Source organism: Mastigoproctus giganteus, chromosome 10 (genome assembly GCF_048544385.1).
Source record: "Mastigoproctus giganteus isolate SK-2022 chromosome 10, ASM4854438v1, whole genome shotgun sequence".
Classification (NCBI taxonomy): Eukaryota; Metazoa; Arthropoda; class Arachnida; order Uropygi; family Thelyphonidae; genus Mastigoproctus; species Mastigoproctus giganteus.
This window is the reverse complement of record NC_143584.1, coordinates 211382318-211399299: the sequence shown is the minus strand read 5'-3', so window position 1 is coordinate 211399299 and position 16982 is coordinate 211382318. Positions and strand designations below refer to the sequence as shown.

Here is a 16982-nt window from a genome sequence, read left to right as displayed (position 1 = left end):
TGGTAAAATATATGACATACAAAACACAAAAATAAAATTTACAAGTATTTAATATCGCAAACTTGTCTTTTATATGTATATTCATATACTATATATATATATAAAAGAAAAGTTATATACTAAATTTTGGATGGATAATTATACAATGTAAATAATACAGAAAAACAAACAAAAAATGGGTAACAGAAACATGATGTTAAAAATGTTTTCTAATACTCTCCCTAAACAAATTACATACGTAGTTTCGGCAACAATCTGCTCCAAGATAAAGTGACGCTACTCCAAATGGGATGTATGGCTTCAGCGATGCATTTGACTGATAATGTGGGAGTTGAAATCATACTTGTCTCGATATTGCTGACCACATAAGTTACATTTCCAAGGACTGGCATCTGTGTGTAAGCTACGATGCAAGAAATAGAGGGTCTGGTCAGGGAACACAATACCACAATATGGACAACTTAAAGTATTTTGATGAAGTGCACTTTTGTCTTGTTCATCATCATCATAGATGTTATCAGATTGAGCTTTTGATTCTAAAGAATGACACCAAGTTGCAGGAGGAGAAGATGGTGCATCTGCTATTGAAGACTCCCTCACTGTCAAAAGTCCTGTTTCTCTGAAGGGAATTAGTCTATTTTCAGATACTACCGTTTCAGAATAATGTCGCTTCCTGCTATTTGCCAATTTTAAATCCGTACTATTATTGTTATGAACATTTGAGGAGAGAGGCTTTGTACATTTTCCAGATGTCGTCTGATGTGTTGATGAACATGATTTTCTGCAGTGCAGTCTTCCGTGTCGACACAGTTTTACATCTTTACAGTTCTTTTCTGCTTCAGCACTCCAGTTTTGACTTGAGCATGTAGAACTCAGTCCTGCAGATACATTTGAACCCTTCACTGATTCACGTGGTCGACTCTGTTGGCAGTCAGAGCTGGCAGATCTGTGCACTACTGTTCCAGATGGCCAACTATCAGAACCATGTTCTGAATAAGGAGAATGTTTTGTTTCCACTGACGCATCGGCCTCTGAATGATCTGGCCCATGTCTTTCTTGAGAAGCATAGGAAGTTTCAACCTGGTTGTTATTTAATTCCATTGTGCTTGTTGGCTGACTTGTGCTGTTTTCGCTATCATCAACAACCACTTCAGGAGGCTCTGTTTTAACATTCATTCTCGATATATAATGATTTCCATAACCAATACCGCTATTATGTGAAACCTGGTTACTTCTGCCTACTGAAGGGCTCATGGTAGTAGTTGGAGAAGAATTTGAACATACTGGAGATGATATTGCTGCCATCATATTATGTGAAGGTTGCCCTCTACATGATATAACAGAAACTTGAGGAGGAGGAGGAGCTGCAACATCATGTGACATTATTGGAAAACAGAAATTGGAAGCTGATGGGCCTTCAAGACAAGGCATATTGTCTCCAGCCATCGAAACAGGATAATGTGGAGGAACAAATGAAAAATTTTGTGAAACCGTTCCCAAATCTACACCTATAGTGGTTTCCACACCAGGATAACGTGACTGAGAAGTGGAAATTAAATTAGTACTGTTTTCAATCGAACCAGTACCCTGAACTGATGGTGACTGTTTTAAGTGACATGTAGTAAAATGAATTTTTGCTCCAGTAACTGATGATGCTTTAAAACCACAAACTTTACAAGTCTTATCATGAGTTACTCCAGAATGATCAGTTGACAAATGAGCTTTTAGATGTTGCCTGAAGTTAAAACTCTTTATACAGAATGGACAGCGATATGGTCGCTGTTTAGAATGCTGTCGCACTAAGTGTTCCATAAGATGATCTTTACGGAAAAATCGTTTCGTGCAAAGCCGGCATTCAAAAGGTCTAACACCATAATGACCAAGCTTATGACGACGCATATTAGCAAAAACAGTGAACTTCATATGACAGATATCACACTGATATCTGCCACTTTGGGGATTTTCATGGGAAATTTCATGCTTCATAAGAACTGTACTGCTTGATGTTTTGAAACCACAATGAGGATATTTGCAATGGAATGCAGATGAAAAGCTGCTCTGAACAGCAGAATCTGTTGTTAGGAGTACTTCTGGATTTAAAATTTCATGTGGAATATCATGGTAACCATTATTTTGTGTATTAGACATGTTACGATGAACACCATCTTCGTGATTACCCGAAGTATAAGTAGCCTTTGAATCAGTGCAGAGTATTTCATTAGAAACATGAGAGGAAATTTCGCCCTCTTGCTGAGATGAATTATAAGCACTATCCTCTGAAGGTGAAGTTTTTGTGGAATAATTCAATACCGAATCCTCTTCTACATTATCATCGGACATTGTTACTTTCCTGGATGACCAAACACGTAGCTAACTCTTATCTGTTAGTTCCTTTACTATTTTTCTGTAGGGAATAATAAAAAAAAAGTCAAATATGGTCCAGATAACTTTTTTAATAGAAATTAAAATAATAATTATTAAAATGTTTTAATGAATAATAAAATCTTATTTGTTTTCCAACACAAATATTCACAAAAAGAAACAAGGAAAAACAACATGATTAATGTATTCTTCAAAATATATTTTAAAATAATATAAAGAAGAATCCCAAAAATGCATACATTTTTGAATATTTTTCTGAGAGTAGTAAACTGTACATGTAATGTACTAGGAAATATGTAAAATCTTTCTGTGTTACATATTTCCTAGACTATGTCACCGTTACTAAGTATTTGCAATATATAAAATAATTCTGTGAGACATTCAATACTAATCGACAGAATTGCACTTAATAGTACAATAGAAAGTATTTAGATTTTAAGGTGATTTCACTGCTGAAATCATATCATGCTATTTATACCTCATATTAATATTGGACAATCACAGCACCTATACTAGAGCCAGCATTCAAGGCAACAACCTTTATTTCTTAGGTAAGCTGATTTACCCACTAGACTTATCCAATAGTAGGAGTTAACATTTTGGCTTAATTAGCATTAGTTGCAAGAAAGCAAGCTTATACAGCACTAGCCAAAAAAAAAAAAAAAAAACCCCTTCCCATTTCACCCATCCAGTCACTCCAAATGTTTGTCTAGTTCAGCCTTACATTTATTTAAGCTATCAATGTCCACAACAACAGATGGAAGTCTGTTTCAGAAATCAACTACCCGCTGGCTAAAGGCAAACTTCTACACATCTATTCTGCAACTGTCTTTCCTCAATTTGAATCTATGCCCCCTCAGGTTCTTAATCTGAGCAAGCAGAAGTATCCCATAGCACTGAGCCTGCTCAAACCATTCAAGGCCTTATACACCTCGATCAGATCAGATCACCTCGCAAGTGCCTAGTCTCCAGATGCTGCAACTTGCAGAACTTAAGCCTTTCTTCATAAGCATACCCCTTTGTTCCTCTCACCAATCTTGTTGCCCTTCTCTGTACTCTTTCTAGCAACTCTACATCCTTCCTAAAATGAGGCCTCCAGACCTGTATACAGTACTCAAAGTATGGCCTGACCACTGTCTTATACAAAGGGATAATCACCCCCTTGTCTCTGCTAGCAAAATTCCTATATATCATTGACAAAACTCCATGACCTGCTCTGGCAGCTCGTCTGCACTGCTCAGAGAACTTCATATCTGACTGAACAATTACCCACAGGTCTTTTTCATTCTCCACCTCCCTGGGTGTATTACCACACAGTTGGTATGTTTCTTTTGGTTTACTGCTACCCATAGGGAGTACGTTGCATTTGTCAATGTTACAAACTTCAGTTGCCATTTCTCAGCCCATCTGCCTAACTTTTCTAGATCCTGTTGCAGTAGCATACTGTCTTTAGTGTCATTAACAACTCTGCCAACCTTTGTATCATTGCAAACTTGGACATTTAAGCCCGATATTTTGTTGAACTAGCCACCATATTGTAGTCGATAAGAAACAGCTTAACGTATATATACAGGAATACCTCGAATAACGAATAGGATGCGTTCCACGAAATTACTTCGTTAAGCGAAACTTCGTTTTCAGAGGTAAAAATACTATGGCCAGAATAGGGATATGTTCCTACGTAAAGAAAATGAAAAGCTTTTTTTTCGAACAAAGAAAAGTTTTATTAAATAAACAGTCAACTTACATACAAAGTGAAATCACATTTTAAAATATGAGTCTAAAGTTGATTGTTTATGCTCTTTTTCTCTTTAAATTAACAATTGCCTATATGGAGTTATTGCATTTAACACTGATCGCTTAACAATAACACTTCTTCCTAAATCAGGATCATTTTCATTAAAAAAATTTAAAACGTTTTCAATGTCATTTAAGCACCTTTTTAAATCTTTGGTTGTTAACACTTTTTCGGCAGGAACTTCTTTAACCTCGTCTTCATTATCTTTGTCTTCGTTGCTAACAAGATTTTCTAAATCTTCCACTGAAAAACCATCATCTTCTGCATTCAATAAATTTCTAACATCCTCTTCATCGACATTTTCGAAACCTATTGATTGAGCCATCTGGATAACTTCATTTCTAATTTCTTGGATGTTATTTTCTTCTTCTAGTACAACTTCTGGCCATATTTTGCGCCAAACTCCATTTAAGCATTTCTTAGTGACTTCTTTCCAAGAACTATCAATGTTTTCAATTGCATTTTTAATGGTGTAGTTTTTCCAAAAAGTTTTAACTGTCATTTCCTCTTTATCCTCTAGTTCAGTTAAACTGCTTAATGTTCGACGCAGATAATAAGCTTTAAATGATGCTATTACTCCCTGATCCAATGGTTGAATCAGGGAAGTTGTGTTTGCTGGAAGAAACACAACTTTGACAGGAATGCATGTGTCCAACGTGTTAAGATCAGTAGGATGTCCCGGAGCATTGTCTAACAACAAAAGAGCTTTTTCTTCAAAGTTGTTTTTTTTTGACAATACCGTTTTACTTCAGGACAAAAGTGGTTAAAAAACCAATCAGTAAATAACTCCTTGGTAACCCACGCTTTTCTATTTGCTTTCCATATTACAGGTAAATTCATTTTTATGTTACCTTTTAACGCCCTCGGATTTTCTGAATGGTAAACTAATAACAATTTTAATTTATAATCGCCAGAGGCATTTGATCCAAACAGTAACGTTAAACGGTCTTTGGCTGCTTTGAACCCAGCAGCTGATTTTTCTTCAATAGAAATGAAGCTTTTTGTTGGCAGCCGTTTCCAGAACAAACCGCTTTCTTCAACATTGAACACCAAATTTGGAAAATTTTCACGTTCAATTATTTCCTTTAGTTTTTCTGGAAACTTATTTGCAGCTTCTCCTGTTAATTTTACACTATGAATCCTGGCCCGTTTTTTAAATTTCTCGAACCAACCACGAGAAGCCCCAAAGGTTTCCGTAATTTCTTCAGTTTGTTTAGATTTCAGGTGATTAACTGGAATATTTTTTTTTATGTTAAATGGGGCTTGAAATTGCGGACTTCGTTATATCGAAGCTTCGTTATCAGAGGTAACGTTAACCGAGGTATGCCTGTATCTCGAACTGATAGCGAAGATATAAAGTAAAACTAAATAGCGTAATATGAAGCACTGTATTAGGAATCTGTTAGCTTATTATAGTATTATCAATTAATCAAAAATATTATTAATCTTATTAAATTTCATTGTTAATTAAATTGTATTTAAACAGAAATCATGATGCAGACTAGCGAGAGTGCTGTGACTCAGGGGAGAAACGAAGGGGGCAATTATCCAACGCATCACAGTCTCAAAAAATGTGCGAAATGTGAAATGTTTGCCGACCTTTCTAAAACAGGATATGATCTAGCTAAGGAGGATGCCTTTGTGTGTGCTAGGTGTCTGGAGTGTCAAGAAATTAGGCGCCAAATCAGCGTTCTGATGGGCATCTATGAGAGCTTGAAGTGTAGTGTAAATGCCCTCGAAGAAATTAATATGAGGGGCTCATCAGGCTCTCAACTGCCCAGCTCAACGAGAGACCTGTGCATCAGGCAACACAGAGGCAATCTCCAAGGCAGAATGTGCTGGTCCCAAAGGAACTAGTTATTGTTGGTGACTCTATTATCAGGGAGACAGGGAATATGCTATGTAAGAAAGATAGGCAGAATAGAACCAGGGTATGTCTGCCAGGGGCAAATTTTGATGACATAGAGCAGATATCATCTTTTCAAGGCCCAAAAGGTGATATTGTTGTACACGTTGGAACTAATGACATTAAGAGTAAGAGATCTGCAGATTTACTCAACAAGTAAAGTTCAAAGTTGAAAAAAGTCACGAGTTAGGGTTCAATGTGAAAGTGTCCGCAATTCTGCACAGCCACGATAGGAGGGAGTATATGATGAGAGCCTTGTCAATCAATTCAGCCACGGAGAGATTGTGCAAGGCTCAAGGGGAAGAATTTTTTTCAGCCTGGTCTGTGCTTATTGACAGGAGAGACTGCTTCTACAGGGATGGGATACACTTAAATAGAAAGGGTGCAAGAATATTTGCTGATGCTATCGAGGCAGTGTTAGGTGTGTCGGAAAACTGTTAGCATGGAGGGATACACAGACTAAAATGTTAGCACTGGCCGCAGGTAGAGACAAAAGTGATTCTTGCACTGCTTCTATTCGAATGGGCAGCAGACTGGAAAGCAAGGTAATGGAGATTTCCAGGACTGCTGGGAGTCATAGTGGAACAAGTAAATACATGGGCTGTGTTGGGGTGGCTAGGAGCAGGAACAGTTGCATATATACTTGCATGTACACCAATGCTAGAAATATAGTTAATAAATTTGATGAGCTAAAGTGCTAATCAAAGACATCAAAGGCAGATATTGTTGGGATATCAGAGACGTGGACACACAGATATAGGCAGTGTAGAGTTGGAATTTGGGGAGTACAATGTGTATACGAAGGATAGACAGGATAGGAAGGGAGGAGGGGTTATGCTGTTAGTTAAGAAACATATAAAATCTAAGGAAGTTTGTTTGTTTGTTATTTTGTTTTTAGGAGCATTAGCAACAAGGCCATATTGCTCCGGCAATATGCGGTGATCATTCCCTTGACCTCACTGCATCCTCTATATTTGGTGGTGATGGGTTTGAACCCCAGTCTAATCAAGAAGCGTGTGCTACGCACTGCTGCTCCTACCCACCTGGCTACGGACGTGCCTCTAAACAAGTGCATCCAATTGATGCTGGTGGACAATGCAGTGTTGAGTCTGTTTGGTGTGAAATAAGCACTGAGAAAGGAAAAATGAGAGTAGGTGTGTGTGTTATGGGCCTAATGGATCAGATGAGTATAATGAGCAATTGTGCAGAGAAATAGAGTGGGCCAGTAAATTAGAGTGTCTTATAATGGGGGATTTTAATTTCCCGGATATTGATGGAATTTGTGGGTTGGTCACTCACACACTAGCAAGGCTTTTGTGGATTTATTGGATGATTGTTTTCTACAGCAGTATGTTCGGGAGGCAACTAGAGGGAATAAAACTCTTGATCTGATTATCAGTAGTGATTCTTCATACATTAAGAATCTGCAGATAAAGGAACCACTGGGCGACAGCGATCACAATGTATTGATGTGGAAATTATATAAAGATGTAACTACCATCAAGCTAAAGGGAAGGGCTTTTGCTTTCGTAAAGGTGACTACAGAGGTCTCAGACAGTTTTTAAATTCTGTACAGTGAGATCAACTGATGATGTTACCAACAGTGAATTCTAAATGGGAAGCCCTCAGGGACTTAATTTTGGAGGCTACTAAGCTTTTCATTCCAACTAAGAAATACTGTTCAAGGTTTAGGCCTAAATGGATGTCAGACGAATTAATGAGGCTAGTGGCGGGGAAGAAGAATGTATGGGATGCATATAAACTACCAGGCAACACAGAAGCCTATGGCAGGTATAAACTAATCTGTAATCAAGTCACAAATAGGCAGGCGAAGGCAGATTATGAGAAATCTTTGACAAAGAATGCAAAGAAAACAGCAAGGAGTTCTTTACTTATGTAAACTCTAGAAGGAAAGGGATGAATCAGATTGGACCACTTAAGATAGATGGGTTGACTATTGATATTAATGCTCAGGTAGCTGATAAACTGAATGAGTATTTTGCATCTACATTCACACATGAGGAGTTATTCAATGAGGGGATTGCCAGAACTTTATCAAATGCTAACAGGGAGCTAAGTGATTCTGTAATAACTGAGAGCAAAGTAGAGGAGAAATTGTTGAAGTTAAACATAAGGAAGGCACCTGGGGTGGACGGAATCTATCCAATTATATTAAAGGAGGCAGCAAGGAAGTAAGCAAACCCTTAGCCATAATTATGAGAGCTTCCTTGGACTCAGGAGAGGTCCCAATGGACTGGAGGTATGCAAATGTATCACCAATTCACAAAGGAGGTTCAAAAGGTGACACAAGTACTACAGACCTGTTAGAGTAACTTGTGTTCTGGGGAAAATAATGGAATCACTGGTTAAAGAAGCATTGTAGGATCATCTAGACAAGACTGCAGTAACAGTTAAGACACAGCATGGGTTTGTCAAAGGGAGGTCTTGTCTGACCAATTTGATTGGTTACTATGATGTGGTCACAAAGGAACTGAATTCCAAAAATAATTTTGATATCATATACTTGGATTTCAGGAAAACCTTTGATACTGTTGCACATGGAAGACTGCTGTACAAACTGGAGAGGTGGGGCATCAAGGGGAAGCTGCTACAATGGATAAAGGGATGGTTGAGTGAGAGACAACAGAGAGTGGTAATCAATGAACACTGCTCTTCGTGAACAAATGTTATTAGTGGAGTTCCCCAGGGTTCGGTGTTGGGCCCATTAATGTTTTGCATATTTATCAATGATATTGATGAAGGTATATCAGGTTTAATGTCAATGTTTGCAGATGATACAAAGGTCAGCAGGGTTGTTAACGACAGTAATGACAGTATGCTACTCTAACTGGATCTAGATAAGTTGGGAAAATGGGCTGAGAAGTGGCAACTGAAGTTTAACATTGACAAATGCAAAGTACTGGTTATGGGTAGCAATAACCGAAGAGAAACATACCAACTGGGTGGTACTACACTCAGGGAAGTGGAAAGTGAAAAAGACCTGGGGGTAATTGTACAGCCAAATAATGAAGTTCACTGAGCAGCGCAGATGGGCTGCCAGGGCAGGTCATGGACTCTTGTCAATGATATATAGGAATTTTGCTAGCAGTGACAGAGAGGTGATAATCCCGTTATACAATGCAATGGTCAGGCCACACCTAGAGTACTGTGTACAGGTCTGGAGGCCTCATTTTAGGAAGGATGTAGAGTTGCTAGAATGAGTACGAAGGGCAACAAGATTGGCAAGGGGAACAAAGGGGTGCTCTTACCAAGAAAGGCTAAAGTTCTGCAAATTGCAGTGCCTGGAGAGTAGGCACCTGCGAGGTGATCTGATTGAGGTGTATAAGGCCTTGAATGGGTTGAGAAAGCTCAATGCTGATGTGATTCTTCGTCTTGCTCAGACTAAGAACCTGAGGGGCACAGTTTCTAATTGAGGAAAGATAGTTGTAGAATAGATGTGTGGAAATTTGCCTTTAGCCAGTGAGTAGTTTATTGGTGAACAGGCTTCCATCTTTTGTTGTGGAAGCTAATAGCGTAAATAAATTTAAGGATGAGCTGGACAGGCATTTGGAATGAATGGAGGGATGAAATGGGAGGGTTTTTTTTTTTTTTTTGGGCTGATGCTGCATAAGCTTGCTTTCTTGCATCATATGCCTCTACTAATGCTAATGTCTTCATCGATATCATTGATAAATACACAAAAGAACAATGGGCCCAGCACCGAACCCTGGAGGACTCCGCTAATAACATTAGTCCACGTAGAGCAGTGTCCATTTATTACCAATCTCTACCATCTCCCACTCAACCATCCCTTTATCCATTGCAGTAACTTACCCTTAATGCTATACCGCTACAATTTGTACAGCAGTCTTCCATGTGCAACAGTATCAAAAGCTTTCCTGAAATCTAAGTATATGATAACAAAATTATTTTTTCCATCCAGTTCCTTTGTGATCATATTGCAGTATGTAATCAAATTGGTCAGACAAGACTTCCCTTTAACAAACCCATGCTGTGTCTGAACTACTGCTGATGTCTTGTCTAGGTGATTCTGTATCACCTCTTTAACCAGTGACTCCATTATTTTCCCCAGAACACAAGTTAAACTAACAGGTCTATAATTATTTGTGTCACCCTTTGAACCCCCTTTGTGAATTGGGGATACATTTGCATATCTTCAGTCCATGGGGACCTCCTCTGACTCTAAGGATGCTCTCATAATTATGGCTAAGGGTTTGCTTACTTCCCTTGTTGCCTTCTTCGTTATAACTGGATAGATTCTATCTGCCCCAGGTGCCTTTTTTATATTTAACTGCAACAATGTCTCCTCCACTTTGCTCTCAGTTATCACAAAATCACTTAGCTCCGTTAGAGTTTGATAAACTTCTGGCATTCCCCTCCTTGAATAACTCCTCATGTGTGAATGTAGATGCAAAATACTCATTCAGTTTATCAGCTAATTGAGCAGGATAATCAACAGTCGAACCACCAACATCAAGTGGACCAATCTGATTCATCTCCTTCCTTCTAGAGTTTAATAAATAAAGAACTCTTTGCTGTTTTTCTTTGCGTCCTTTGCCAAAGATTTCTCTTAATCTGCCTTCACCTGCCTAACCTCCTTTGTGACTTGATTACAAACTAGCTTATATCTGTCGTAGGTTTCTGTGTCGCCTGATAAATTATATGCATCCCACGCATTTTTCTTCTCTGCCACTAGCCTCATTAAATCATCTGACATCCATTTAGGCCTAAACCGTGAACAGCATTTCTTAGTTGGTATGAAAATCCTAGTAGCCTTCAAGATTAAGTCGTTGAAGGCTTCCCATTTAGAATTCACCGTTAGTAACATCATCAGTTGATCCTGCTCTATGGTATTTAAAAACTGTCTGAGATCTCTGTAGTCACCTTTACGAAAACATGAACTCTTCCCTTTACCCTTGATGGTAGTTACATCTTTAAGTATATCCCACATCAATACACTGTGATCACTGTCACCTAGTGGTTCCTTTATCTGCAATTTCCCAATGAAGCATCATCACTGCTGATAATCAAATCAAGGGTATTACTCACTCTGGTGGTTGCCCCTTGAACATATTGCTGTAGAAAACAATCCTCCAATAAATCCATAAAAGTCTTGTTAGCATGCAAGTGACCAACCCATAAGTTCCAGTCAATATCTGGAAAGTTAAAATCACCCATTACAAGACATTCTGATTTACTGGCCCATTCTATTTCTCTGCACAACTGTTCACTGTACTCATCAGCATCATTAGGCCTATAACATACTCCTACTCTCATTTTCCCTTTCCCAGTGTTTATGTCACACCAAACGGACTAAATTGCACTGTCCACCCATGTCAACTAGATGCACTTCCTTAGATTTTATGTGTTTCTTAACTAACAGCATAAACCCTCCTTCCTTCCTACCCTGTCTGTCCTTTCTGTACACATTGTACTCCCCAAATTCCAATTCTGCATTCCTAATATCTGTGTGACACCATGTCTCTGATATCCCAACAATATCTGCCTTTGATGTCTTGATCAGCACTTCAAATTCATCAATTTTATTTACTATACTTCTAGCATTAGCATATATGCAAGTATACATGCACTTGTTCTTACTCTTAGTTACCCTAACACAGCCCATGTATTTACTTGTTCCATGATGACTCCCAGCAGCTCTTGAAATCCCCAGCAACTTGCTCACTAGGCTGCTGCTCATTACAATAGAAGCAGTGCAAGAATCACTTTCGCTTCTGTCTGCGGCTACCATTAATCTTTTAGTCTGTGAATCACATAAACTAGCAGTTTTCTGACCCGCCTAACGCTGCCTCGATAGCATTAGCAAAAATTCTTGCACCCTTTCTATTTAAGTGTATCTCATTCCTTTAGAAGCAGTCTCTCCTGTTAGCAAGCACAAACCATGCCGAAAAAATTCTATCCCCGTGAGCCTTGCACAATCTCTCCAGGGCTGAATTGATTGACAAGGCTCTCATCGTATACTCCCTCCTATCGTGTCTGGGCAGAATTGCAGACACTTTCAAATTAAACCCTAACCTGCGACTTTTTTTCAGCATTGCCCTGTACTTGTTAAGTAAACCTGCAGATCGCTTACTCTTAATGCTGGTGACTATTGTTCTGTTTAGATTATGGAGATCAGAGCTGGTCTATTATCTAATAAAAATAATGAATTAAACTGTATGCATAACCTTCAAAAAACTGGAATTTTCAAAAATCCAACACGTGTTATGCTCCAAAGGATGCCAGATATATGAGGTGCTAACGCATTTTAAAATACAGGGTTGTTAAAATTAAAGTATCCCTATGTAGAGGACTCTGGAGCGAGTTCTAAGGCTCATACTGAAGAGAAATTTGGACAACAGGTACAATAAAGAATGCGCTCACCATTTATTGGAAAAAAAAAAATTAGTTACAAAATTTGTCACTGTATGGTGTGTAACCATCTTAGTTACAATTATGCAAATAACTTACGTTATTTGCATAATCATAAGTTATTGCCACAGTGCCACTACTCAGCTCTACTGTACTGTATAAAAGCAAAGCAGTCTCTTCAAAATTATACAGTATATGTTTTCCTGCACTACAGCAGCAATGCCAACAATGTTGCAGGAAAAGGTACCACTAGTGAAGCTGAACAGCAATAATGCAGCTGCAGCTATCAGAGAATTCTGGCGTCAGAAGAGCATAAGGTGTGGACCTATGACTGTTTGTGCTGTCCACAAAATGATTGCGAAATTTGATGCAACAAGACACCTTGGTGTTCATCCAGGTAGAGGTCAAAAACGAGTGGACTCCTCTTGTGTTGAAGATGTGGCTATGGTTGTCGTGGATTTATCAAGTCAATCTCCATGTGGTAGCGCAAGTTTGCCAGCTGTTTCTCGTGAAGTGGACATGCCATATTCCACTGTAAGGCTAGTAATGCGTCAGGTGTTGCGGTACTATCCTTACAAGATGCACATGCTACAGCAGCTAAAGCATGGTGATGCAGATATTCGTTTCACATACGCACTTCAGTTTCTGGCACGAATGACAGTGGATATCACTTGGCCATGGAACTTCCTTTGGAGTGATGAAGCCCACTTCTGCTTAAATGGACAAGTGAATACGCACAACTGACGCATTTGGGTAACAGAAAACCCTAAAATTATCCAAGCAGTCCCACTGCATTCTCCAAAAGTGACAGTCCGGTGTGGATTTACGGCCACATTCATGATTGGCCCATATTTTTTTGAACAGGTAACAATGACTGGACCCCATACCTGTTCTGTCACTGGACAGCGATATTATGAAATGTTGGCAAATTTTGCAATGCCAGAGCTGCAACAACGTGGGTGCCTTCAGGATACCATATTCATGCAAGATGGTACGCCATCCCACATCCACCGTTTACTAAGGCAACACTTTACAGACGAACGGGTCATCAGCTGTTGTTTCCAGACATCTTGGCCGCCCTGATCACCGGACCTCACCCCATGCAACTTCTGGTTGCGGGGTTTTTTTGAAAAACCAGGTGTATTGGAAAGGATGTCAAACTAGCAGATCTGAAGGACAGCATTAGACGTCATGTGCTGGCTATTCCAGTTGACATGTTACGTTCTACTGTAGAAATGTTCTTCGAATGGAAACTGTTGTTGACCAAAATGGAGGACACATTGAACAAATGTAGTGCTGTCCAAGTGATTTGTATTACCACAGCACCATATAGTGACAAATTTTGTAACTAATTTTTTTCCCCCATAAATGGCAAGCGCATTCTTTATTGTACCCGTTGTCCAAATTTCTCTTCAGTACGAGCCTTAGAACTCGCTCCAGAGCCATCTACATAGGGATACTTTAATTTTAACAACCCTGTATATTTTTGCTATGAATTATTATTAGCTTTAAAATGAGAAGCTTACACAGATTCCATTGCTTTATATCTGAAAATATTTCACTAGACTTCAACTGTATTTTATCAGAGAAAAAGAAAAACATGAATCAATATTACAAAATGAAATGCAGGCACACATTCCCATGCTAAACTACAATGCCCTTCTAAAAACATACATACAAAAATGACATTCCCCTTATTTATCTCTGGCCCACAATTAACTATTTTTGCACTGTTCTTAATTAAAATTTTAAATATTTTGCTTTTCTCTAATAAATTAGCTTTAATGCAAATATATTTCAGGGTGTCCCTGAAATAAGTACACTATATTGAAGAGTTTGTTCTATGTACCAAAACAATGAATAAATTATATATCAACATGGGTCTAGAATAGCTTTGTTAGCAAACTAGAGCCATTTGAAAATTACAGTATTTGCTCTTCCACATAAACTCTTTTCACGTATAGTTTGCTGTACAACTACCAATCTTTCTAATACAATGATTAACAGCATACATCTCTATGTACAACTGCTGCATCAAGATTTAGTATAATCAATAGTTGTTCAATTTAAGCATAATTACAAATTATGCTAGGGCACCAAATGAACAATACTTGACTATATGAACATATGAAGTGCACCGAAAATGAATGCGTTTACAGTGATCGCTACCCAACATGATTTTTACCTCCAGCAAATCAATGGTTGTTTCTGGTCAAGTTTTATATATTGAATTTAAAATCAATCATAAAAATTTCCTATCCATCTCAGTTTTAAGATATAGATAGATAACTGGATTCTGTACAAAGATATCATTACTGTTTGAAATACAATTTTTAAACTTATTAACTTTTGGTTGGTTTTGTTTATTGGGCTAAAAGTTAAGCAAGTACATCATTATTGTTCTTGCAATATAGTATATTTTGATTTTGATGTACTTTTCTAGACAAGTCAGTAATTTTATTAATTTTATTACACTATTCAACTGTTCAATATATAGTGTATGATAAACTACACTACAAGAATTCACCTTCTGTTCAAATTTACCAATTGCTTTTACTGTTTTTAGGTCAATGCATTGTTAAAATGGAGAAGACAAAGCACAGAACTTGTGTAAATCACCCAGACAACTTCTGCTATGTTTGTGGACATTAACCCCAAAAACTCAGAGGAAGAAAATATACAATGTCACAAAAGTTGCATATTCATTGTACTTCGGCTGCAAGTCAGTGACCAAGAAAAAAATTGGGCTCCACATATCTGTTGTATTACTTGTAGAATGAACTTAAGGCTGTGGTTATATGGCAAGCTGAGAGCATTACCTTTTGCCATCCCTATGGTGTGGCATGAGCACAAGAATCATTTCGATGACTGCTATTTCTGCATGACAAAAATAAAAGGTATTTCCAAAAAGAGCAAGCACTGCATCAAATATCCAAATATCCCATCAGCAATTAGGCCAGTTCCACACGGTAAAGAACTGCCAGTACCCGTGCCACCAAAATCTTGGGTATTGGAAGTAGTGATGAAGGTACAGAAGAAATCGTTTTACCAGATGTTGCGGAACCATGTACTTCACATAATTTGGACTACGAGCCAGAAAAAGAAAAGGCCTCACACTACATTGAACAAGAAGAATTAAGAGACTTGATCAGAGACGTGGGCTTACCCAAAGAAGGCTGAATTAATCAGATCCAGACTACAGCAGTGGCACTTACTCACCAAAGGTACAAACATTACAATATACCATAAGTAAAATGAAGAGTTTTCAAGATATTTTGCAATGGAACACAACATGTGTCTGCAAAGACGTTGTTGGTCTTATGCACGAACTGAACATTGATCACAATACCTCTGAATGGTGTTTGTTCATTGATGCGTCAAAGCTAAGTTTGAAAGCAGTATTGCTTCATAATGGAAATACTTTACCATCAATTCTTCTTGTTCATGCTGTTGGCCTGAAAGAAATTTACGACAGTATGTCCCTGATTCTTGCTGCTATATGTTACAATGACTATGGTTGGAATATCTGTGGTGATCTCAAAGTGACTGGACTGCTAGTTGGGTTGCAAGGTGGTTTCACTAAATACTGTTGTTTCTTGTGTTTGTGGGATAGTCGTGCAATAGCCAAACACTATGTTGCACAACACTGGGACAAGAGAGATGAATATATTCCTGGCAAAAGCAATGTAAATTATGTTCTACTGGGTGATCCACAAAAGGTTTTTCTTCCCTCTTTACACATCAAGCTTGGACTGATTAAGAATTTCACTAAGGTACTGGATAAAGAAAGCAGAGGATTTGCATAATTACTGAAAATGTTTCCAAATTTATCTCATGCAAAGCTGAAGGAAGGAATTTTCATAGGTCCTCAAATAAGAAAGCTCCTAAAAGATGAAGAATTTCTTTGAAATTCTTCATCTTTTAGGAGACTGCATGGAGATCTTTTAAGGCTGTGGTACACGGATTCCTCAGAAAGAGAAAAGAAGAGAACTATGAGCAACTGGTGACAAACTTGCTGAAATGTTACAAGAACATGGGGTGCTGAATGTCATTGAAAATGCATTTCCTTCATTCCCATCTGGATTTCTTTCCTGAGAACTTAGCAGATGTCAGTGACGAACAAGGAGAGCACTTTCACCAGGATGCATCTGCAATGGAAAAATGATACCAAGATCACTGGGACTCTGCCACGATGGGAGATTACTGTTGGTTCCTTAAACGGGAAAGCAATCTGGAGTATAAAAGGAAATCATTGAGTGGGAAACATGTCTAAGTAACATATATTGTGTGTAATAATTACAACCACATATGCTGATATGTATAAAAACAAGGAATTTAAAAAATGCGTATATCTTTTGATGTAGATGTGACAGAAGTAAAAGAATGATATTTTCATAATCAGGACATTAATTCTGTTCAGAATAACCAACTTTTGTTCAGAGGTATGACGAAAAAAAAATTTTGTCGGTTAGTGTGATTAGCCTCATATGCTAGTGCACACAG

General features: G+C 38.2%; 1 protein-coding gene across 1 annotated transcript; it reads right to left on the bottom strand.

The window, feature by feature from the left end:
- Positions 1–216: 216 nt before the first annotated feature.
- LOC150079849 (uncharacterized) lies at positions 217–2340 on the bottom strand. Its single transcript, XM_090383252.1, has one exon. It carries the CDS (start codon positions 2338–2340, stop codon positions 301–303), a length of 2040 nt encoding a protein of 679 aa, XP_090239378.1. The 3' UTR covers positions 217–300.
- Positions 2341–16982: the final 14642 nt, after the last annotated feature.